Source organism: Psammomys obesus, unplaced genomic scaffold (genome assembly GCF_907164565.1).
Source record: "Psammomys obesus unplaced genomic scaffold, mPsaObe1.curated_primary_1811, whole genome shotgun sequence".
In the NCBI taxonomy this organism is placed as follows: domain Eukaryota; kingdom Metazoa; phylum Chordata; class Mammalia; order Rodentia; family Muridae; genus Psammomys; species Psammomys obesus.
Genome location: NW_026585895.1, coordinates 54,415,507 through 54,440,504, shown reverse-complemented (window position 1 = coordinate 54,440,504; position 24,998 = coordinate 54,415,507). Strand labels below are relative to the sequence as shown.

At 49.5% G+C, this 24,998-nt stretch overlaps 1 protein-coding gene across 5 annotated transcripts in view; it reads right to left on the bottom strand.

Moving 5' to 3' along the window:
* Positions 1-8,369, bottom strand: part of Ccdc187 (coiled-coil domain containing 187) — a 47,476-nt gene extending 39,107 nt beyond the window's left edge. For 4 of the 5 annotated variants that reach the window (XM_055600815.1, XM_055600811.1, XM_055600814.1 and 1 more), the window contains exons 1-3: positions 8,023-8,369; positions 4,317-4,415; positions 2,397-2,489 (exon numbers count right to left, since the gene is read on the bottom strand). In XM_055600815.1, coding sequence (XP_055456790.1) covers positions 2,397-2,489; positions 4,317-4,415; positions 8,023-8,365 — 535 coding nt within the window. In that variant the 5' untranslated portion in view covers positions 8,366-8,369. The remainder of the gene's footprint in view (positions 1-2,396; positions 2,490-4,316; positions 4,416-8,022) is intronic. The other variant, XM_055600812.1, reaches the window with a different exon arrangement.
* Positions 8,370-24,998: the final 16,629 nt, after the last annotated feature.

Genomic DNA, 24,998 nt, shown 5'->3' with positions numbered 1-24,998 from the left:
GACTAGGGGAAGGAGATGGGGGGAAGAGGATGGGAGGGTGGGGTTGGGAGGAGATGAGGGAGGGGCCTACAATTGGGATATAAAGTGACTAAATCGTAGGAAATAAAAGGTGCTGACTGCTCTTCCAGAGTCTCAGCTTTGATCCTAGCACTCACAAGGCAGCTAACAATGCTGTAACTGCAGTCCTCAAAAATCTGACTCTCTTTTCTGGTCTGCCTCCTCAGGCACCAGGCATTCGAGTGCAGGAGGGATGGGGATGAGGTTGAGCTTCCCAAGAAGGTGGCTCAATCCTGCCCTTATGTACTGCATCCAACTGGCCCCGCTTTGTCTGCCAGGCCCTGGGCCAGAGGCCCCGTGTAGGGAGGACAGCCCCTGGCTTCTTCCACAGCTATCCAGCCTCCCCATTAACCCACCAGGGGAGTCCCACAGCTATCCAGCCTCCCCATTAACCCACCAGGGGAGTCCCGGTCGATAAATGGGTCCTGATGGGCACATTTTTTTCTTCTGCTGAGCAGTTTAATGGCAATTAATTTTTTTATGGGAGGATTTTTAATCTGTGGAAATGGATGGAGAGCCCAAGTGCCCTGTCAAGGCTCCAGGCCAACCTAATCTATGATAAAAATGCAAAGCGAGGTGATATAATCTAAAATTAAATATCGGGCTTCATTTTCCTTTGGCCCAGATGGATGAATATTTTATAACTATTGTGATTTAATTTTTTGTTAACTACAGCAAATTTCTAATTCATCCAATTCCCAAGTCCTGTAGCTCTGACCCCTGAACCCAAACTCATCTCTCCTTAGCCCAGCTGTGGCTTTGTCACTGACAGAAACTAATGGTCACTACCATCAGGGTGACACGGTGACTGCGATGATGAATGCAGCCAGTGGCATGCCCTCTGACCCTGTGTCAGGCAGACGGCAGGTCATTTTTCAAGCAAGCCATTAAAAGAAAACAACAGAAAGCTGGGGATGAGGGAGATGATGCAGAAGAGAGCCACACTTTATGCATTTTCAGGGGACCTTCCGGAACCTTCTTGCAGTTTCACTGTCTCTCGGTCTTGGGTTCCAGAGGTGTTTGTTCTTCCTAACCTGTGTCATCTCTGGCCAGCTGGAAGACTTGTATGCACCCTTTGCTGAGCACACAGTGGGCTAGGCAGAGACTCATTATTCTACAGGACATAGCTTTGCTCGGGAGCAAGGGAGGCAGGCTACTGAGCAGACATGGGGGTGTACACACAGCATCACCACCCATGCTGGTGGGTCCAGAATGGTGATCTCATGGTTTGGGGGACCTGAGACAGGGAGATACCAAAGGCAGCTGAGAAAAGTACTCCCAGACCCTGTGTGGCTTTTATGCTCAGTCCTGTCAAACTGACTTCAACCCCACCAGTTTGGGATCTCCTGACCTGGGAAGTCTTCATGGTATTACCTAAGGCTAGGCTGAAGCAGGAGGCCTTGACAAGGGCTCAGGCATTGTTTTAGGAGATACCTGGCTCTCTAATAGGGAGCACAGGTCTAGAGCTAGACGGGTCAGGGTCTAGCCCAGATCTTTACCTGTGTGGCCCTGGGCAGGCTGCCAAGCCACCCTGGGCCTCAGTTTCCACATCTATAGAACGGGAGCCAACCTACCTCATTCTCAGCATACCTCAGAAACATTATAGACTGTGCCTGGCTCCCTCCCAACAATCTCAAAACACACCTTGCCTTTCTTTGGGGTTCAGAGATCCATCTAAATGGAGGGACCCCTTTGCTTCTGCTCCATAGGTCGTAGAGGCAGCACCCTGGCTAGGAGTGTGGGTATCTATAAGGATCCCAGCTCAGGAAACGGGCTGCCCTAAATAGAAGCCTGCCACCAGAGGTCACTAACTAGATCCCTTGAGGACTTGCCATAAAATTGACAGCCACATAGGTCAGGGTGAAGCACTTGCAAGCAGCTCACAGTGCCACAAAGATATAGGCACCACCAAGCATGCTTTCACCTACAATCCTGGATCCCAAATCAGGAAAGCACACGCTCTTCCAAGGTTACCCGGAAGGGCAGCAAAGCAGAAAACCACCTCAGGAGGACAGGAGGAGAGGCAGGACTACCATTTTACTGTCTTCTCAGCATGTCACTGCTCTGAAGAGCAACAGGCTGAGAACATTAGGAGCATGGCCAGATGGCTTTATGCCATTCCAGTCTTCAGGGGCATAAAGAAGAGCTCACATCCCTTGGGGAGTTGCAGACTACCACTTCATAGCAAGGAACCCTCAGATCACAGGGCCCCAAGCGCCTTGCACATTGCAAAACTGGCAGCCCCTGGCAGCCAATGTCCCCAGCACAGAATCAAGAGCTATGTGTCACCCTCACCAGCTAGAATCACAGACTCTGGGGTCTGGAGTAGCAAACCTCACCTCTGCTCTTGGTAGTTCTGTAAGGTATAGATGACTTTGGGATCTCTCTTTTGCAAGAAGCACTTCTGTTCCTTTTGATGTTTGTCCTTGGAACTAAGAGAGGAGATGGGGAGAGAAGGAGGGAAGGAACCTTAATCAAACAACATGCAAATAGGCAATATACTCACCTTGACACTAGGGCCTGGGCTTGTGTTTGCTGAGTAAATGAATGATTGAATGAGGCAAGCCCCAAGAGAATCCAGGTATAGCATCTTTTCCTTGGACATAACTCCCACCAGGGAAGGAAGACAGAGGCTGGAACTAAAGGGTCCAGTCTCTGATTGACAAACATGGTGACATCACTCTGATGGGGGAAAGCCCCTTCAACATTCCACAGCAAATTCTGTGGCCAACTCCCATTTGGAAGGCTGAAGCAGGAAGATCTCAAGTTCAAGGCCAACCTGAGCTATGTAGTGAGGGCCTGTCTAAAAAGGAAAGAGAAAGCTGGGCACAGAGGCTGTACTCCCAGCACTTGGGGAGGTACAGGTAGGTGGATCTCTGTGAGTTAGAGGCCAGCCTGGTCTACAAAGTGAGTTCAGGACAGCCAAGGCTACATAGAGAAATCCTGTCTCAGAAAAAAAAAAAAAGAAGAAAAAAAAAAAGACAAGAGAAAGAAGGACAAGAGAGGGAGAGGAGGAAAAGCAGGAGGAGGACGTGGAGGGGAAGCACATGTGCCGTGGGATTCCAGTTGTGGGATGTTCGCAGCAGCAGCAGATCCACAGAGATGTGGATCACAAGGGCAGCAGCCACACTTGTGGTGGAGAAGAGAAGGTGGCTTATCACACAAGCTGAAAGGACAGGATTTCATGGAAGGCAGAAGAGAAGACGGAGATAGGGTCAAGAAGGTCCTGCCTAACCTGTCCATCAGCCCACTTGGGACCCTGCCTACACTTGCCATTGGCTCGTAATCCCAAGGAATATTCCTGTGTCTGGGTCTGCTGTCCAATAGGTGTCAACTGGAGTACTGACCAGCCTTCGTGCCTTGCTAGGGACCTGCGTCTCACCACTTCCTCCTTCCATGAGAAACCCTTTTATTCTCCTGAGCTGCAGAACTTGGAGATCCAGAATGCCCAGGGACTACATGATCTGGGGGAGTCCCCAAGACCTGTGCTCTTGTGCCCCCACTCCCCTCCCTTGCATCTCCAAGACCTCCCTAGTGTCTATACAGAATGAGAGTCTAGCATGCAGTCTGACTGGCAGCACATGAGCCCAGCATTCTTAGACAGGGATGATGCTCCTGCCACCTCTCCATGGTCCTTTGCTGTTGATCAGCACAGTGAGCAAAACAGACCAGGCCAAGGCTGAGGCATAAGGTACCTAATTCCATGGCAGGGGCCTTGCTCTGGAGCCATGAGAGGACAGGAGGGGGGCCAGGCAGCTGCCTCACCAGGGCTTGTCCTTTTCTCCAGGCATACACACCAGACAACTCAGAATCTTATATAGAAAACACAGCAGGACCCATGGCTCTCAGACCATTGGCAAGGGTTCATACCACTTCTGAAGAGAGCTTGGCATGATCTAAGAGTCTGCTGACCCACCACCCATCTTTTAGCATCCCCAGGGCCAGGAAAGGCCATCTTGAGCACTGCCTTCCATATACACAAACAAAACAACAAGCCTCAGCGCCAACAGGGATCTGTAGATGTGAGTACAGAATGGGACTGGAGTAGAAGAATATGGGAAGGGCCTGGCCTTCTCTACACAGAGGATGTCTCTGCCGGGAGACAGCCTTGCTTTACATTCCTACCTTGATTCCTTTTCTTGAGAGGCCAACAAGGAGAACTCAGGTTCTAAGAAACCTCTGGATGACCCCTTCCTAGACAGGGCCTTTTGACCATATGTGTTCTTATTAGTCTCAGGGTCCATCCCAGAGCCACTCACCTAAAGTATGGTGCTGGAGAACCCTTGAGCGCTGCCGTCTCAAGTTGAGAGGTGCTCTGTCTTTGCTTCTATACTCAGCTGCACGAAAAATACCTGACCCTGGAGAAGAATGGAGAAAAGGTGCATAGTGAAACAATTCCAGAATGCACTTACACTTTAGAGCCCCTACAATCCTTTAAATTGTTCTCCTGCTCAACACCTCAGGCCAGAAAACACATCCCACAAAAGCCATCTGAACATATACTATTATGATTAGGTAAAAAGTCACACGTCATTCTCACCAAAACTAGCACAAGCATTGTGCCCTGGAAGCTTCCTCAGGCCAACTATGAGCAGAGCCATCTCAGAGGCACACTTTCTCCTTTTTACAGTTTAAGATCCAAGTCCAGGAAATGGTGCCACCCAGAGTGAGCACCTCAATTAATATAATCAAGATAACTCCAGGGCCAAAAGATGGCCCAGCAGGTAAAGCCACATGGCCATGACCTAAAGATGGAAAGAACAGGTGCAGTGGTGCACGCCTGTAATCCCAGCACTCAGGAAGGCAGGGGCTGCTGGATCTCTGTGAGTTCAAGGCCAGCCTGGTCTACAAAGTGAGTCCAGAATAGCCAACACTACACAGAGAAACTCTATCTCAAACAACACCCCCCTCAAAAAAAAAAAAAAAAAAAAAAAAAAAAGATGGGAAGAGAATATCACGAAGTTGCTCTCTGACCTCCACACACTTGTTGTAATGGCACACAGGCTCACCATACAAATACATCATGCACATACACAGGCTTTTTTTTTTTTTTTAAGATCATTTATCATAGGCTCTGTTGCCCAGGTAATTCTACATCTCATCAGGTTGACAAGTGAGATTAGTCATCAAATAATGTTAATGGATGACTTTGGCATAAGCTCAGAAGACCAGAGCACTGACAGCAATGCAGTCAGTAGAGCCTGCTCTGTTGAGGATCTGGGTTCTGCAAGAAGGTGGACCCAAGGCCTGATGGACTGCACAGCAGCAGAGAACTCTGCATTTTGTCTTCCCTCTGAGACTGTGTTTGAGGCTAAGTATGAAGGTGATGGATTATTTAATTTCACAGAAGAAATTCAAAGACAACCCCCTGTTCAGGCTGTAGCATGGGTATTGCTGACTTTTAGACAGGTTTATATTGAAAATCAGAAGCAAGAAGCAGAGGATTTAAAAAGCCTTCAGTCTGGCCAGAAAACAGCCAAGGATGATCTGGATGAAGATTAATTTCAGAAGAGAGCTGCTGGGGCACCCTGCTTGCAGGGACCTCTAGAAAGCTGTTTCCACAGATTAATGTCATTGTACTCAGCTGTCCAGGCCCTCAGAGGCCACTGTACCCCAAGTCCAAGTGGACCCATTTACTGGTAAGCAGACCTTAGCATTGTCTATGTGGTGCTAATTGTTGAGGCATATAGAACACAGAGATAATGAGCTCATGGAGGCTCCTGCTGAGATTTTAAATAAAGTCTTGGGAGGTAAGGTCAAGATCCCTGCATATTTATTGCCTTGGAAGGACAGAGCCTGATGCTTTGAAGGTGAACTGTAAGCTGCAAATAAGACCAGGAAGGTAGAGATTTCAGGGCAGAGGACTTGCTGAAGAAAGCTACAGGAAGTGAGTACAGCCAGCCATGGAGAGAAGATGTAAGGCTTAGATATAGGGCTGCCAAAGCCCTTTGGATCTTGCCTCAATGCACCCTAAATGCTAGATACAAACATACATGATAAAGGGGCTGGACAGATGGCTCAGTGATTAGGTACACTTGCTATTCTTGCAGAAGATACTAGTTCGGTTCCCAGCACTCACATCAGGCAGATTACACTGCTTATAACTCCAGTTACAGGGGGCCCACAGCCCTCTTCTGACATCTGTGGGTACCAGGCATGCATATAAAACACAGGCAAAACACTACATACATAAAAAAATTAAGCTATAGGATATAATAGTTCCCTGATGGTTTCAGTCTCAGTTTAGACTAATACCTTCTTGATGTTTCTCTGTTCTCTTTGAAATGGACATGTTTGACCCATAATAATATGGGCCACAATAGTGTATCTTGGAAAAACGAAACTTTTTGCCTTGAGTGTCAGAGAAGAGCTTAACTGAATCTTTTAGCAATTCCTGAATCTTCCAGATTCTTAGAGATGGGTTAAGTGGATTTTTGTAACAAGAAAAGTCCAGGGGAGAATGGTATGGTTTTGATATTAAAAGGTCACCAAAGCTCCTGTGTTGAAGACTTAATCCCTGATGGTGACATTATATAAGGTGACCAGATACTAATTCTAGGGATTAATTAATCCATTGATGGGTTTCTAGCCAAATGGGCTAGGGCAGGCTGGACTAGGGAAGTGTGTCTTTGCAGGGTACATCTTATCTGCATCCTTCTCATCTGTCTCTCTGCTTCCTGTTCACTGTTCGGTGTGCAGGCTGGCTCCACCATGCCCTCACAACCATGATGCCCTGCCTCACTGCAGGAACAGCAGAGCCGCATGATCGTGGACAAACCCTCTGATCCATGAGCAAGAAAATCCTTCCTCCTCTAGGTTATTTTTCTCAGCTATTTTGTCACAGTGGTATACTAACCCAGGAACACGTCTCAGGGGGCTGGGCAATCTGGGAAAAAGGCACATGCAGACCTGGTGATGGTTTGTTTCCTCCTCTGTGTTTATCTGTACTTTCTTAAAAAAAAAAAAAAAAAAACAAAAAAAACAAATCTACTTCTTGAAAGAAAGTCACAGAAAGAAAGTCCCATTTCTATGAGGTGGCCAGAGTCATCAACCCATAGGGACAGGAAGTAGAAGCTGGGTACCAGGGCCTGGGGAGGGGATGGGGCTCTTGGGATTGAATGTCAGGAACAGGTCATTTTGGAGAAGGATGGTGGTGATGACTGCGTGACAAGGAGTGGCTACCTACAATGAACAGAACATTTCTAAATGGTAAAGGTGGGACTGGTGGGATGGCTCAGCAGATAAAGGTGCTTGCTGCCAAAGCTCACGTCTTAGATTTGATCCCCAGGATCCACATGGTGGAAGGAGAGAATCTGACCTCCTGAAAGCTGTCCTCTGATCTCCACAACTTGGCTGTGAACAATGTTCCCACATACAGATACATACACTTACAAATAAATGAATGTAATGAATTTTTCAATAGTAAAGATGACTTAATTTTATGTTATGTATTTTACCATGGTTTTTATAAACAAGCTGTTGACTTACAAAACAGATCCTTTCCTCCTTAGAGAAACACCTAAGCGGCTACCTAGCTTCTGGCATCTCTGACAGAAAGCTCCTCAGGTATTTGCTTAACTGCCACCCCCTTTCCTACTCCAGAAAACACAACCTGTCTTGCTTTTGGGTGACAGGCAGGCCTTCTATATCCCACACTGGCTTGGCCTGACAGTGCTAGGGCCTGTTTAAACATCTCCTAAGGCTGTAGAAACAAAACAAAGACCTCATGTGCAGGACAGTAGGTCCCTCCATATCTCCCACAGGCTCTCTAGGTCTCTGTCTTCCACAGCCTCTCATCTCACTGATGAATTTTCTTTACCCTAAACTCAGAAGCTCCACTCCAAGCTGTACTGGCCTCCCAGACCCCAAACCCTTTGGGGGGGCTTTAGGAACATAACCTTCCTACCTGCCCCCACTTTTCCCATAGCCTGTGGCCTACATCAGCTACACAAAGCAGCCACTGACCTCGGCAACTGGGCCCCGGGAGAGCATTTGTCACCTTGGGGGTCTTCCATCTTGGCATTGTTGAGGAGGTCTTGAAGAGGCAGGAGGCACTAGAGGGGACAGAGGTACCCAGGGAGGCACAGCTAGCCTGCCACTGTGCCTGAGCTCGGATCTTGTCCCTCAGCTTCTCCAGACGAGGGTTACTCCTCCTGGGCTGACGCTGGGGCCCCAACATGAGGGGTGGCCTTTCCTTCCAGGGCCCACGGAAAAGTGCACATGACTCATGCCCCCCTGAGGAGCCAGAGATTCGGCCAGACGACACTGAGCTGTCCACATCCCAGCTGTCCAAGCACTGAGACCTCATGGGCCGGTTGCAGGTCTCCATGTAGGGGCCTGGCTCCTTGATATAGTCAGACCAGGCCACATAGGGCACTGTGGGACGTGTCCCCTGCAGCTGGGAGAGGACAGGTCTCCTCAGCGTGGCCAGAAGGTTGCCCTTGGCTGCAGGTGGATGGAACACTTCATCCCTTGGAAAGAACAACAACACGACCAGTCAGAACAGAATCTCTTAGATGGAGTCCCATAATCTCCAGCGCCCCTTTCTCTGTATTCCTATCTTACAGCTAAGAAAAACAGGAAGGACCAGAAAATGCCTCCAGCACCTATGTCCATTCTGACCCTCTCCTTCAGACACTAATCACAACCTTTTAAGGTAGGTACCATGGTCACTTCAGTTTATGGATCAGAAAACTGAGGCTAGGAGTAGCCAGGCCAAACCCAAGTTTTGGCCAGGGCTCCACACACTCAACCTCATATCCTCTTACCTCCCAAACAAACAAGCTGCCCCCTGGGGATGGTGACCACAAGATTACTAGCATGACACATCCACACAAACACTACCTGGGCTTGGTGCCATTCTCATGATTGGCCATTCTCCCCAAGGCCTTGAGGGAGTAAAGGCCTTCTTGCTGCTTGTTCCTGGGGCAGGTCTTCAGGGGTACCTTTAGAGAGGTGGGCAGCACGCCCATGACTGGGGTTGGCATTGCAGCCAAGGCAGAAGGGTATGGATGGTGGGCCATACCATCTGGGGCCTGGTCTAACAGTAGTCACATGGTCTGTAGGTCTACCACCCAGCACCTATCATGAACTGGCTACTGTCTTGCTCTAGGTACTGTCCAGTGTGGATCCACTGACCCTCAGGACAGTTGTTGGAGGTGGGTAGAGACTGATTATTAGCCCTGGGTGGTCTTCTGATGGGCTGCTTCTCATGGGGCGGGAGAGAATTCCAGGTGGCCCATGACAGCATAATAACCCCGTGTCACTGAGTGATAGCCTGAAGCTTCAACTCCTACTCATGACTCTAGCCAGTACCCAGCTGCCCCTGACACCCCAGGGATCACAGAGCCATCAGAAACTTCTGGAAGTCAATATGGTGAGAAGAATAGGGGTTCTGTGGTCGGTAAGCCCTGTAGTCAGCACAGTTCCGAGGACAAAAGACTCAAATCCCAGGCCTAAGTGGGATAACCTTGAATACCAGGGCCCACACCCTACCCTAAGGACTGTGGACACTTCATGAGCCCTTTGCTGTCTTGCCTCCTCCCTGTTGGCTGGGAAGGGAAGGTATGGAACAGATTAGGAACCTTACCAAGCTTGGGGCTACCCCCCCCCAAGTATCCCCAGAGAACAGAAGACTATAAAGAAAAAATACCCAAGACTTGGCTTTTCTTTTCCTTAATAGTGCTGGAGATAGTTCACAGGGCTATGTTAGGTGAGCCTCCAGCACTGAGCTATACTTCATTCCTGAGACAACTGAAGGACCTGGTCTAGGGAAGGGGACACAAATCCCTGGTGACAGCAATCCAGACAGACTGCCTGAGAGCAAGGAGGGACTAACCTGTATCCCACCAGACCCTAGGCGCTCCCTCATAGCCAGGACACCCTGGCACAGGTAGGACCCAGAGTTGATTCCCCGGGCCCTGGACACCCTTGGTGCCAGCTTTTCCATCCACCACTTTCCCCAGGTCTGAGGGAGAAGAGGCTGTCCCCGGGGCAGGTCTACAGAGCTGCCCTTAGCGAAGTGGGCAGCACACCCATGACAGGGGTCTGACTTTGCTGTAGGGCCGAGGCAGGAGGACATGGAAGGTGAGCCCTGCCACCTGGGGGCCTGGGTCTGCTAGTGCCATCATGTGCGTGTGCCTTTTGGTCGGAGTAACTACATGGTTCTGCCTTGACTGTACTGGCCCAGAATCGGTTCCGCTTGGGCTCATCTGCTCCCTAGGGCCTGAAGTGGACCCCACTCATGCTCCCTCACGACATCTGCAAATGATCAATGGTCTCTGTGAATGTACTACAACTATATTTACTTGTATGGAAAACACATAGGCCTTTTAGACTCTTCCAAACTTTCTGCAAGGGATAGCATGTACCTAGGACAAGACAACCAGCTAGGATTATACCAGACTGCTGCATACTAACCCAAGTCAGGACATGAGGAAGCTGGATCACAACAGGGAGTGACTACCTAACCCTGTGGTCTTAGAGAGCTCAGCTTCAGACGTCTCTGCTCCAGTGAGCCTCCCCAGAAGGTTCTCTGCAGCCTTTGCTAGCCTGTCTCTCACCCTACCGCCTGCAAGATAGGGCTGAGCCCTGAAGCAGCAGGGCTATCCAGTCTCCCAGGGCTTGAAACTTTGTTGTCTAACAGTTTCCTCCAAAATTGAAACGTTCCAAATTAAAGGGAAGCTCTGAATGCAGTGAGGTGAAACTCAAAACAGCTCAGGAAGTCCCCGAAATTGACCAGATTTATTAGGCCCCTCTCTGCCAGAGTAAGCAATAAAGACTGCTGAGAATCACTTTCAGAGAGGCCAAGACAGATGAGACCAACTTCCTGGGAGAAGTAGAAACCAGCGGAGTAGTGGAGAGGAGTTTTGCCGAAGTCACTTGTAAAGTACACTCCAACCTGTCCAGGCTGTGCAGTGTGCTCCAGGTTCCCCAGCTTTTGGGCTGGGGTGGGACTTGGTGATGCTGCTGCTTTTGATTCATTTTTGCTCTTCTAAGTAACCCTAATAGAACTCATTGGTTCACCAAGTTGGACTTTGACGCTCTCCCTACTTTGACCTGTCGTGGGCTCCCTATCTGGGTGAGTAGACATGAGTGTTGTGTCTCCCCAGGAAAAGTTCTGTCCCACAACACCCTTGAATAATGGTTACCTTTGGCACCAGGCAGCCGGTGAGGTCCCGTTATGTACTCCTAGTGGTGGAGGAACCTGGTGGTTCTTAGAAGAAGAGACAATACTTCCTCACTGGGCCAGCAGCCCTGCTTCCCACCCACAGCAAGCTGTTTAGGGGCTGAGTTGTCTTCACCAACTGGGGCTTGACTTGTCTGGAAAAAAAATGAACCATAAACACAACAGGTTAGCCAGAGCAAATATTTGACTGTCGCTTTGATCTAAGTTATTAAAACAAATGCCTGGTGAGCAGAAAAATAAAACCCAACACACAAAACAGCAGCCTGTGGGCTGGTTCCCTCCCACCATGGCTGCTGCCGCCATCCTACAGGCTCTGAGCTCTTATCCTTCTGTGTCTCCCATACCACCCCACAGGCTTGGCACTCTGCCCTTCCTTGTCTCCCTCAGCCTTGGCATATGGCAATTCAGTGAAGGCTGTTGCCAGGTCCTTCCTCACAGGCCAGGCTCTCCCCCAAGGCCTCAGCTGCAGCTGCAAATTGGAACACAGGCTAACCTCTGCTTATATCCAGTCCATGGCAGGATAAAATCTATAGACTGCCCGCCTTGCCCCAGGACTGCCACTGCCGCTGGCAGGACAGAATTCTGCACTATGTCTGCCATAGGGTAGCTAGGCACAAGGCTTGGTGGCTTCTGGGCAGACCCCAGCCTAGGAAAAGGAGCACACATGTCCCCCACAGGCCAGGCCTGCAGTACTACCCGCAGCTTTTCAGCCAACCTAGAAACCCACTGCAAGACCCTGGAGATGAGAACCCCTCATGGCCCTGCTCTTGGGAGCCTGACACCTATCTACCATTCTCTTTGCCTTCTCAGGGATAAGGCACTAGCCCAGCCCCAGAGGCCACACATGCCCCATGCTTCCTGTCTCCTCCCTCACTCTCTTGGGAGGGTGGTCACCTACCATCCTACTGTGTGACTCGGGTCCTCACACTGAACCCACATTGGTGGTGCCTGCCAGATCTTCTCTGTCTTCCTCAAAGGGCAGGGCCTCGCCATGGATGAGCACAGCCTTGCTAGCAGCTGTCACTGGCCATGTCCCTTTTCTAACGTTCACAGAGACCCCTGCAGACTGGGCACTGTGCTAGCCAATGATGGCTTTGACCTTGTGTCATGCCTTGACAAATCTACTATACCAGAGGGATCGAGGCACATGTCTAAGGTCCTGGCAGGGTCATAGTCCATGATACCAAATTCTCTCTACAATCCACTACGCTCCTGCCGACAGCAGCAGCCACCTGGGGATGGGAGGGAGTCCTTGGGACCATATAGAACTTCACCTAAGGGGCAGCTTGTTGTCAGGAAAGGGATAGGGGAAAACATGCCATCTGTCCAGCAGAAAGAGGACTTCAGGCAAGTCATTCAACGCTCTGGGCCCAAGTCTGCTCCTTAGTTGAGTGGGCAGAGCCGTCACAGGGCTGCTAAGAGGTCAGAAATGTGCAGATTACACGGTGCCTAGCTGGCTGGGCATAGAGTAAAAAAAAAATATGCCAGAGCCCAGACCACTGTCTAGTTCCCCCATGGGCTCCCTAGGTACAGCTATGAGTGACAGTTACCCGACAGACAGTGGAGCCCCAGAGCCCTCAGCCCGCTGCAACTATGAAAACCACAGGCTCTAGCCAGCAGCATATGCTCCGCTTAGGCTACAGTCTGGGTAGGCAGGTGGCAGCAGGTGGGGAGGGGCTTTCTCCTGGAAATGACTCTAATTAGCCGGTTGTTTATTTCTCTCTTTATCCTCCCTGGAAAAGCAAAACTCAGAGCAGGCAGTGATCCCTGAAGGAGGGCAAGGCGCCACACCCACCACTCTGGGGGCCATAGAGCTTGATACCTCAGTGTGCTCCACAGCAACAGTGATTCAGGTTTGGCGTCCTCACGTTGACATGGCACCCAACTGCCAACATGACTGCCCAGACTGCAGCCTGGTCAGCTGCCACACCCCACCCTGAACACATCATAATGCTGATGGCCAGGAAAAGGGGCAGAGCCTCTGCCTTCTACAAAAGCACCCTGCTCTCCACAGACCAACGCAGGTCACCGCTGGGAATAACAGGCAGACGGGAGGGACACCGTTGGTATAAAGCACAATTCTCTTCCGTGACACACAACATGCACATCATACAGATAGCACACAGAAATGGACACACACACACCTGCAAAGCAGGGCCAGCCAGCTCTGTGGCTAGGAGTTTTGATTTGGGTGCACTTCTAAATCTGGCGAGCCTATCTTTCTACCCTACAGCCTGTTCCAACTGACAGCTCTCTAGGGATGACAACTGATGCCTCAGACTGGTCTGAGCCCCAGGGAACAAAGGCCACCCAGAGGTGGCAGACGCAAGTGTGGAAACAACCCAGCACAATAGCTGTGCTTTGGGAAGGATGGTACCATTGAGGTAGGCAGACAGGAGTGCTGAAAGAATGGAGATGAAGCAGTGGAGTGGACAAATGGCTGTCGGCTCCTCAGAGAAGGTGGCTGGCAGGAAACGCAGGCACAAATGCAAGGCATGCCCCTCTGCCACACCCCTAGAGCTCAATTCCCGAAAAGCTCCTGTGCTAAGCAACCAAGAACTATGACACAGCAGCCCCGATAAAGCTTGGGAGCTGCTGTCCCTGCCCCACCAAGAAGATGCATAACTGGGGACCTATGCTGACGGAGTGAAGGCAACAAGAAAAACCCTCAACCCACTACCAGCACAAGCCTGCTCAACAGGAGGCAAATGCTTGCCAGCTCTTCCTATTGCCCCACTTCCCCACCTTCCACAGCCCACAACAGTGGTCCCAGCTGTTGGTAGTCTTCAGCTACTGTGGACAACAGCAGTTCTTCAGTAGGCCACCACCTAGGCACTCAGACCCATGCCAGCAAATGACCAAGCTCCTCAAGACTCCGTGCCAGAAGCCATGAGGGAAAAGCACTGTCACCCACAGTCAGACAAGGAGCAGAGATCTACCCTCCACACAACCTCCTGGAATCCTAGGCCCTCGGAGCTCTGCTCCTAGGGGCTTGCAATATGCCAGCTCCTGGCCAGGGAACATCACTCCAAAAGGAGTTCCTGTTCCATCGGGTTCAGAACAGGGATCTGGGAAGCACAGCTCTGGGTTTCCATTCATGGCTGCCTTAGCCCTTAACACACAGACTCCCCTCCGGGGACAAGGGGTATTCCAGCAGGACTTTCAGCCAAGTGGCAATGTCAAGAGCCCTCCAAGTAACACTAAAGTCTAGTGCAGGGGGCTCCCAATAGTGGGGCCTAAGCCCAGTAAAGAGCAACCTGCAAGACTGCTCCAACCTGAGGAAGCTGAGAAGCCTCACTCTCCTCTTGCCCACCTCTGCCGTGCCACTCCCCATACCTTCCCCCTCGAGACCTAATGAAGACTGGGCAGGGATCAGGTAGGACCCCTTCCCAGGTACTCACTGGAAGGCCAGCTGGGAAAGGCAAGAGCCTAGGAGCAGGATGGTGGGTGGGTGTCTTAAGAGCCCAGGGCTGAAGTCGAGGGAGGGAGGCGGACCTACACAAGAGTTGCCAGAGAAACCCTGACTCCTCCCCCCAGTCCTTGCTTAGCACCTGGGAGGCTCAGCACCAAGGCCCTTATCTGTGCAGCAGCTCCGTGTAGACAGAGTGCAGCAGGGCCTACGCCTGGGGCTCTCAGTCCCGTCGGCCCCTGGAGGTGAGCAAGGAATAAGAGATAGAGGTGAGCAAGGAAGGGGCTGTGCACAGTGCCCTCCACTCTCACTCCTCCCCAGTGATTTCTCTTCAGCCTGGCCCAGATCTCTCCCCAGGTCTTGGTGCTTATCCGGCTCATGGCCCCTTTATGCTGCAGGCATATCCCTGCAGGCATATCGTGCATCTGGCAGTTGGAGGACCCCAGGATGCCAACCTACAGCTTCTGAAATACAGATTCAGGCTGACTGGACAGAACAACCAGGCCCGGAGAGAAGCCAGGGGAAGCTTTCGGGTGGGTAGGCAGACAGACGTGGCCAAAGGTCCCTCTAATAATACCAAACACGAAGCCTTGCAAAGCCACTTTTGTAGCTGGCCATCCTTGGGACAGTGACAGGATGACTTTGGGATGGCAGGCTGCTGGGCTCAGGACCTGTCTAAACCCTGCCACTTTACTCCACATACCTGGATCTTTGAAGTAAAGAACCTACATTTTCCCCAGGGCTGTGGCACTTGAACTTTCTACTGGGGTGCTAATGTGTGACCGCGCTGTCTCCCGACATTTCCCCCCTGTTTCTAGGGCACCTTCCTCTCCAGCTGCAACTTCCAATGGTGCCAGCAGGTGGCGCTCTTTCCCCAAGCGGTCTGTGGAGTCACAGGGTGCCACCAAAGGACACAGAGCACTCCTCTCACCCAAAAAGGACTCAGGGCTGGAGGGGAGGGGCTTTTATCAAGAAGTCCCTCAGCTGTGGCAGCGGTGACACACATTTTTTTAAATTAACTTATTTATTCACTTTACATCCCTATCAAAGCTCGCTCTGTCCTGTCCTCCTTTTCCCGCCCTCCCATATCTATCACCACCTCCTCCTCAGAAAAGCAGAGCTTCCCCCTCCCAACCGGCTACAACACATCAAGTCGCATCAGAACTAAGAGTATCCTCTTCCACTGAGGCCAGACAAGGCAGCCCAGTTAGGAGAAAGTGATCTAAGAGCAGGCAACAGAATCCCTGTCAGATACAACCCCTGCTACACTTGCTAGGGAATCCACATGAAGACCAAGTTGCCCAGCAGTTACATATGGGTCATGGGCCTAGGTCCAGCCCATGCCTGCTCTTTGGTGGCTCAGGCTCTGTGAGCCCCACGGGCCCAGCTTAGGTTACTCTGTTGGTCTTCTTGTGGTGTCCTTGACCGCTGCAGCTTCACCTATCCTTCCCCTCACTCTTCCACAAAACTCCCCAAGCCCTACCTAATGTTTGGCTGCCAGTCTCAGCATCTGTCTTAATGTCCTGCTCATGGAGTCTCTCAGAGGACAGTTATGCTAGGCTCCTGTCTGAGAGCATAGCAGAGAATCATTAACAGTGTCAGGGGCTGTCTCCTGTTGTCTCAGGTTGGCCTCCTCATTGGCTGGCTGTTCTCTCAATCTCTGCTCCTTCTTTATCCCTGCACATTTTGTAAGCAGGGTAAATTTAGAGTCAAAAGTTTTGTGAATGGATTGGTGTCCCCCTCTCTCCACTGGAAGTCCTGCTTGGCTGGGAGGTGGCCATTTCAGTCTCCATGTCCCCCCCAGCTCGGAGTCTCAGCCATAGTGACCCCCACATCCTCCCCGAAGCCTACACTGTCGCAGGCCTCCAGCTTGTCTCAGCGATGCTTCCCCTTCCCCACTTCCCTTCTATCTCCTAACACTCTTGCTCTCCCACATCTAATCCTCACCCTCTTCCCCCTCCCCACACCCTCTCCCCTCCAGTTCCCTCTCTTCATCCACTTCTGATGTCTGTTCTATTTCCCCTTCTGAGTGGGATTCAAGCATCCTCCCTTTGGCCCTCCTTGTTACTTTGCTTCTTTGGGTTGTAGCACGGTAATCCTGTACTTTATGGCTAATATCCACTTATAAGTGAGTACATGTGTGTCTTTCTGGGTCGGGGTTACCTCACGAAGGATGATCTTTTCTAGTTCTATTCATTTCCTGCAAATTTCATGATTTCCTTGTTTTTAATAGCTGAGTCGTATTCCACTGTGTAGATGTACCACAGTTTCTATATCCATTCTTTGGTTGAAGGACATCTGGCTATTACATAGAAAGCTGCTGTGACATAGGTAAGCAGTGCCCTTGTGGTATGGTGGAGCATCTTTTGGGTATATGCCCAGGAGTAGTATAGCTGGTTCTTGAGGAAGTGTTATTCCTACTTTTCTGAAAAAGCGCCAGATTGATTTCTGAAGTGTTTGTACAAGTTTGCTCTCCCACCAGCAATGGAGGAGTGTTCCACTTTTTCCACATCCTCGCCAGCATGTGCTGTCTCTGAGTTTTTGATCTTAGCCATTCTGACACGTATAAGATGGAATTACAGAGTCATTTTGATTTGCACTTCCCTGATGACTAAGGACATTGAACAGTTTTTAAAGTGCTTCTCAGCCATTACAGATTCCTCTGTTAGGAATTCTCAGTTTAGCTCTGTACCCTATTTTTAATTGGATTATTTGGTTCGTTGGTGTTTAATTTCTTGAGTTCTTTATGTATTTTGGATATTAGCCCTCTGTCAGATAAAGGGTTGATAAAGTTTTTCCCCAACAGCTCAGGTACTAAGATCAGCAATAAATAAATGGGACTTCATGAAACTGCAAAGCTTCTGCAAGGCAAAGGACACTGTTAATAGAAAAAAAAAATGACAGTTGGGAGGCAGATCTACAGAGAGAGAGAGTTCCAGAATAGCCAGGACTACACAAAGAAACCCTGATTCAAAACAACAACAGAACAAAAGAGTTGCCATGATCATGGTGTTTCTTCACAGCAATAGAAACCCTAACTAAGACACCCACCCAGCCAAACTGAAACACACCAACTAGTATGGGGTGAGATGGTAGAGACTAACTCCATCCTTGAGGACCTAAGGATACAGGGACATTATCTCCCTTCATGTCTCTGTTCACCAATCCTGCCCCTGCTAGAGCAGACAGGCTGGAGAGTGACAGGGAATGCTGTCCAGGGGCCAGGTCATATCCTCCAGGCTGATGCCACCAATGCTGGTCAGGTTGACATAGCCCCAAGGCATCCTCTAAACTATGGTGTGTGCTTGGTCCATCTGGCACTGCTATGGTACATACAGCCCTGCTCAAAACTTAGGCTTTGCTCTCCTGCTCCAGCCATACAGGCATCTTCTAAGCCTCACATCCATTGACTTCCTTATGAGCAATGCTGCTAGGCCAGTTAGACAAGAGGCCTCAGGGAAACACTCACACCAAGAGGGTGGTGGCATCATGTGACAGATACATGCCTCACACTCATCCAGCTATGATCCTGAGGCCCTGTCCTTAACAATTCCAGAGCCAGTGGTCAGGAGTCTTGCTGGGCATCCCCTCTCCAGAAGAAGACACCTGCCTTGGTGACAGAGGAGATTGGAATCTGGTGACTTGCTCAGGCTATAGAGATGGCACAGTTCACACTAGTGACAGAGGCTTTAAGTATGACCTGGTGCAGGAAAAGACTAACAAGCAGGCCAGGCTTCTGTATCAGCAGTATGTGGACACATCCCTGTAACAGGGATGGGTTTGTGTTTAGCCCCAGACAGAGAATCACAGCCCAGACTCCGGGCCCATGAGAACGATGAAGGCTCATATACTGTGATGGTCTGAATGTATCCCCCAAATTGATGTTGCAAGAAAGTCATTAAAAATTAAAAAAGTCTAAATGGTGAGATTCCTTTATTCCAGGGCCACTGTCCTTATAAGAAGAGAGATTGGGGCTGGAGAGATGGCTCAGCCTGCGAGTTGTTTCCACTTTCCTCCCTGCAGAAGGAGGTCAGTTTGTCCCATCTCCCATTCTATTTGGTCTCTGTAAGTATATAGTTTAAAAGGCAAGCTGGACAATGTATGGGACGTAAGTTCAAGGCTACCTTGTGCTACAGAGACCCTGTCTCAAAAACGAAAAACAGGGCTGGGTGGTCTAGCTGGAATTTTTGGCTACTCTTACTACCTCCCTACACTAAACCTATTCCTTCCAACCCCCCAACACTAGGTTGGACAGAAAAAAAGGTTAGAGGGAAAGGGGGCATCAATATCATTAGACTACTTCCTGCTGATTAGAGGCATCGAGTCCTTTGGGGAAATTTTGATCTTCATCATCAGGTTATCTCCAACCAGCAAGCAGCAGCAGGAGCAGGAGAAGCAGCAGCAGCAGCCACCCAGGGCTCTGGCCTTTATATACCCTCTGAAGAGTTCCCAGAATTATAAACATAAGCTATCTTCAGCCAGCAAAGTCATGCCTCTGCTGGAGCACGAGGCAAATTATAATCAGCTTCTGTGGTTCTGAAGCAGTCCCATATCCCACACTTGGGATTAAAACAAAAACAAGTTTCACTACATTTCCCCCTTTCCATTTTAAGCCAGTAGCTGTACCATGAGAAATTATAAACAAAGATATTTTTGATGAACCAAACACTTTTCCAGTTCAGCGGTCAATGTTTTTTTCTATACCCTGATGGCTCTCAACTACTTATCTGAAATGGCCTGTACTTTTTACTGTGGGGCCTCGCGGTCCTAGGCACCCCATTTTGTTTTCCAATGGCAAGAGACTGCCTTGGATATCCCTCTTGGACTGCATTCACTGGTCTAATAGCATTTCTTGCCACATCTGCAAACCCAGGAAGCCTAGGTGGTTCTTTTCGAAACCCATTGCTGCAAGAAACAGTCTCTGGTGGGAAGTACGGCATTTCTCATAGCTAACGCACTAGGAATTTTGAGATCTGAGGCTTTTAGCAGCTCAGTCACAATTTCTCTGTAAATGACCAATTTTTCCACAGTTGAAGCACCAGCCATTTTGATATCTGAGAACCCTTAGCAATAGCTTGTCCTATGTTTTAGCATGATACATGTGAGAACCAGTATCAGTCGTGTCCCTTATCCACTCATTTGTCGGCACTGCTCATGCCTTAAACACTCTAATAACTCTTTTACATTCAGGATTTACATTCTCAAAAGCAAGGGTCTCTATCAACTCCTGTCTCGTATCATGGTCTAATATGGCTTTGTTCACAGCTGAAACTAATCTTTTCAAGAAATCTGTGACAGCTTCCCCAGAGCCTTATACAATCTTAATAAATGAGGTGGACCTTTTCTGGGCTCTTCAACTTTATCCCAAGCTCTTAAAGCCACTAAGTGACATTGTTCTATAAGGGCACCAACAAATAGATTCTGTTCTTATAAATCAGAGTACTGTTATTCACCAAGCAACTGGTCTTTGACAATATTCATCCCCCTTGCTCTATTTCACTGTTCCATACATGGCCTCTTCCCTCCGCCACATTAACTGCTGACCAGCCTCAAGCACAGCTGTTGTCAGTCCCTTCCCATCTTGAGGAATAATTCTATTTTCGAGTAGCCCAGTTACTTAATATTGTTTTGGTTTTTTCAAGACAGAGTTTCTCTGTGTAGCCTTGGCTGTCCTGGACTTGCTTTACGTACCAGACTGGCCTTGTTAATATTTGTTTTACATGAAGTGAATGCATTCTGTAGGAAACCATAGCCTCTTTAAAATGCCTCACATCTATCATTTCTATAGGATGTCGCACTGTCTCATCATAATCATGATTACATCCTGCTGTACGATTACTAGGAAAACTGATGGTGATTTTGTAATTCCAAGCTACCCCTCCTCTGGCAATGCAGTTGGTTCAAGATAAACCCTTTCTTTCAAACCTCAGTGTTTTTCTTTAATCCTGTTGCCCTGCACACCCCCCCCCCACACACACACAGGGGGTTGTTAAGAGGACTTGGAACTGATCTGCCTTCTAGCCTGGTGTTCTCGCTCTTTCATCCTGTGGGAAGAGCGCCCATTCTCTTGCTCAGTCACTGGGGCTTACCCTTTTATTTCTCCCTTTTCTCTCTTCCCAAGCATGTCCACTTCTCCCCACGATTCTTCCAGTTGCACATCCAACTCTGCAGCCCTTTCAAAAAACGAGAGAACAGAGTTAGCCTTTTGGTTTTCCCATTTCATCCATTTTTTGTTTGTTTGTTTCTCAGATTCCTTCATTTTCACCTCAAAATTTTCAAACTGTTCAGCCATTCGCTCAACCTTTTCTGAGACAGAATATAGAAAGAAGGGGCTGGGGAGATGGCTCAGCGGTTAAGAGCACTGTCTGCGTTTCCAAAGGTCATGAGTTCAATTCCCAGCAACCACATGGTGGCTCACAACCATCTATAATGTGAACTGATTCCCTCTTCTGGCAGATGTTAATGCAGTTAGAACACTCATGTACATAAAAAAATAAATAAATCTGTTTTAAAAAAAAAGAATATAGGAAAAAGAAAAAACAGAAAATCTCCTCTGGAAGCAAAATGGGGGAAAGCCTAGCGGCAGCATCCACAACAAACCTTTTGCTGAAATCTTGAAACAGAATATTCACCCTTTTGTCTCCTGCTGTTTCCTCTACAGCATTAGAAATCCAGTTTCCCATCTGCCTAGCCCTAAGTCTGGGTGCCACTTGTAGATAGAATCTTAGCTACTTTATTGGGTTCTTTTGGGTTCTTTTTTCCCACCTCCCTACAGCACCCTGTTCCTGCACAGCTGGGGCTGGGGATAGCACTTGAAGGAGATTACAGGGCAGTCATGGGAGGGCCAAGGACCTCCTTGGGTTCCCAGAATTTTTCTAGGATCCTGGCCACAAGATTTCTGCCTGGTAGCTCCAGGTTCCCTCTGGTTTTTCTGTCAAATGGAGCAGATATCCCAGAGCAGGAAGTAGACCCTGAGCCCACAGATGAGCTCTGAGAGTAGCACTATAGACAAAGAGGGCTGAGGCTTCTGTGTATAAACAGATGAGGCGGTTTATCCCTTTCTCTGGCAGACAGACCACATTAGTGTGGCCTACTCTCTCACACACTGCCCACCCTGAATATTCCCAGCCTATTTTCACAGCCTAGGATTTCCTACATCCTAAATGCACCTGGGTCATCCTCATGTCAGAGTTGAAAAGTGTTCCCAGTTGTGGCATTGATGTTAAGTTCAGGAATCTGGTCCCCCACTTAAGGTCAGCAGAAACAATGGTTTCTACATTCCATACAGGACACTGTCCAAACAGAAAGAGGTTGGCTCTGCGTTCAGCCCTGTGCCGGGAGCTGCTGTCGTCTGGAATGTACACTTCTGCCCCCACATAGTCGAGCCAGCCTCAGATCCACCCTTAGGGTCTGGCGTGCCACCACAGCATGGCGCCCACAGGAAGTGGAAAGTTAGCCCTATTATGTTTACTCTGATTGGGTCTTTGTCCACTTCAGCTGCTATAATAAAATGCCTCAGACGGTACAATCTACAGACAACCAGAATCTACTTACTGTTCTTCAGGGTGTGGACTCTTAAGTTGTCTGATGAGAGCTGCTCTCTGCTTCCAGCATGACACTTTCCTGCTGTGTTTGCAGGGTGAAGGCTGTGATGCGGAGGCTAAATCTATTGATGGGAGAAGTCCCTCCTGACTTAATCATATCCTACAAGCCCCATTTCATTCTTCCTTCCTTCCTTCTTTCCTTCATTTATTTTTGGTTTTTCAAGATGGTTTCTCAGTATAACTCTGTCTGTCTGGAACTCCCTCTGTAGACCAGGCTGGCTGCAAACTCAGAGATCTGCCTGCTTCTGCCTCCCAAGTGCTGGGATTACAGGTGTGTGTCACCACCGCCTGGCATCTCTTCCTTTATTTTTACTTTATGTGTATAGGTGTTTTGCCTGCATGTATGCATTGCATCATATATGTGTGCTGTCCATGCAGGCCAAAAGGAGGCATTGGATACTATGGGACTGAGGTTATAAATGGTTGTGATCTGCCATGCGGGAGCTGAGAACTGAACCCAGGTCCTCTGAAAGAGCAGCCAGTTCTTTTAAGTGCTGAGCCACCCCTCCAGCTCCACCTCATATTATCAAATCAGTTTGTACTGATTTGGTCCCAATGTGGGTAAAAATCACAGTTTAGTGTGTCTGTGTGTGTGTGTGTGGGGGGGGATTCATACTGGAAGGTGCTACATGACCCAAGTTCTATAATAGCCAGTGCAGGTGAAGGGAGCAAACAAGGGCTACAGCGGCTGAGTGGTCCCTTCCACCTCAGAAGACCCTGCCCCCCACTGTGAAAGTGATCTGTTTGGAGAAGTGTTTGCAGACGTAATTAAAGATCTCTAGATAAGATCAACCTGATTAGGCTGGCACTAAATACCAGGAGAAGGCCACATGGAAGGGTGTGGCCACAAACCCAGGAATGTCTGCTGAGACCAAAACTGTTTCTGATGGAGACAACTTCTGCTCTGAGTGCCTGGAAGGAGCTGCACTGGGCAAGCACACATTGTGGAGAGCAGGTCCTGCTGGCCACTACCCCCAGCACTGTGGAGATATAAGAGTCTGTTTTAAGCTACCAAGTTTGTGGTCCTTGACGGTACCAGCGCTGGGGCAACCATATGGAGGCACACACCTTGTCCTGGTTATATTTGATGACTACTCAGCATCCGTAACATTCCCATCCTAGTGTGCTCTAGCTCGAGATTCTGGGAGGTCAGAGGAAGAGCTGGGTGGTGTGTTAGTGGAGAGCCATATGTATGAAGATCCATTATATATCCCATCTCTAGTGAGTTTCAAGTCTACACTCCATCACTCCTAGCCTGGGGATTTGGAACCTGTAAAAGGGAAGAACCTACTGCGCTCTGTTGCTGCGGAGAGACTGTCCAGGGAGAGCAATGCACTGTCCTACTCTGCTGGGTCTAGGCACCTGTCAAGTCTTTCCCACTCCATAGCCAAAGCCAGGAGGATCTGAAGCAACCCCTGAGCCACGAGCCTACAGGCCCTGGTCAGTGTGTTCCTGTGTGTCACTCCCTCAAACTCTCTGGTCACTTGCCTGTGAGGCTCACTCAGACACAGATGCACCAGAAGCAGGACAAGACCCACAAACAATGAAGGAGTTCGTGACCACTTCCTGTGTGCTCCACCTGCTCCTGCAGGCCCCAGGGACGAGCTGGGTGACAATGCCTGCAACAGCCAGGGAGTGCTCCAGGAATGCTGTGTGACTAGGCGTCTCATGCTGACAGCGGCACTCAGCCTTACGTGGACTTGGAGCTGCTTTCCTGTGTGTGTCTGTGTGTATGTCAGATTCCCGCAGATCTTGTGGGTGGGGCAGACTGTTTCCCTCTTAGCTCCGACCGGGAGGTAACATAAGATCCATTCTTCTACTTGCCACTCTGCTCACCAAGGTTTTGAAGCCCCCCAGGGAACAGCAGTGGATGATTCTGTCACAGAGGGTGTGTTTGATCAGGATGACAGAGAGGAACTCACACCTACATTTAAAACAAGCCTTTTCGCAGACCAGTGAACTCATTTGGAGACCAGGGTAAAACTGAGTGCAGGTTCTTACAGGTGTGTTTGGCTCTATCCCCTTCCCTCCAGAATGTCTCCTCTCTCCTCTCCCTCTGTTTTCCCATCTTTCTCTCTTGCACACCAGTTTGGAATTCTTGGCAGAAGCTAGCCAGGTGCCCTTGTCCTCAGAGCTGGACTTGATGGCACAGCCAGTGGCCTCTGTGATGATCACATCCCTGCACCCCCCTAAGACCCTGCAAAATCAGCTGGCGGTGGAGAGGGGGGGACCTGAAGAGACATCAGGTGGAAGACAGGGTCTAGATGCCCATCACAGGGGTATTCTAATCCACTCCTGACCCAGGTGACAGGCCAGGACACGGTGAAGTTTAGGCTTGGGAAACCTAAGCTTTGCTTTGTGTCCCCACAGCCCAGGCGATGACCTAGAGTGAGTCACTACTGCCACCTGTGCATGCCACAGACCATCAGGTGACCACAGCAGGCACATGTAGGTGACCACTGGAAGTTATCTAGTGATGTGGTGTGAGGATGACTGGAGCTGGCATGAACCCCTTGGCACTCACCTGCCCCAGGGTGGTGGTGAAGCCAGCTATGATCCACCCTCACTCAGCATCAGTGCCACAGCTAGTGGTTATTCCCACCTGGGAGATCTTTTCTTCCCTCAACTGTTCCATAAGGAGAAAATACAACCACTAGGGACGAGGCAGGATTCTCCATTCAGCTGCTCCAGACTTTAACAGGTGGCGGCTAACCAGATTCCTTGCTGTACACAGGCAGGG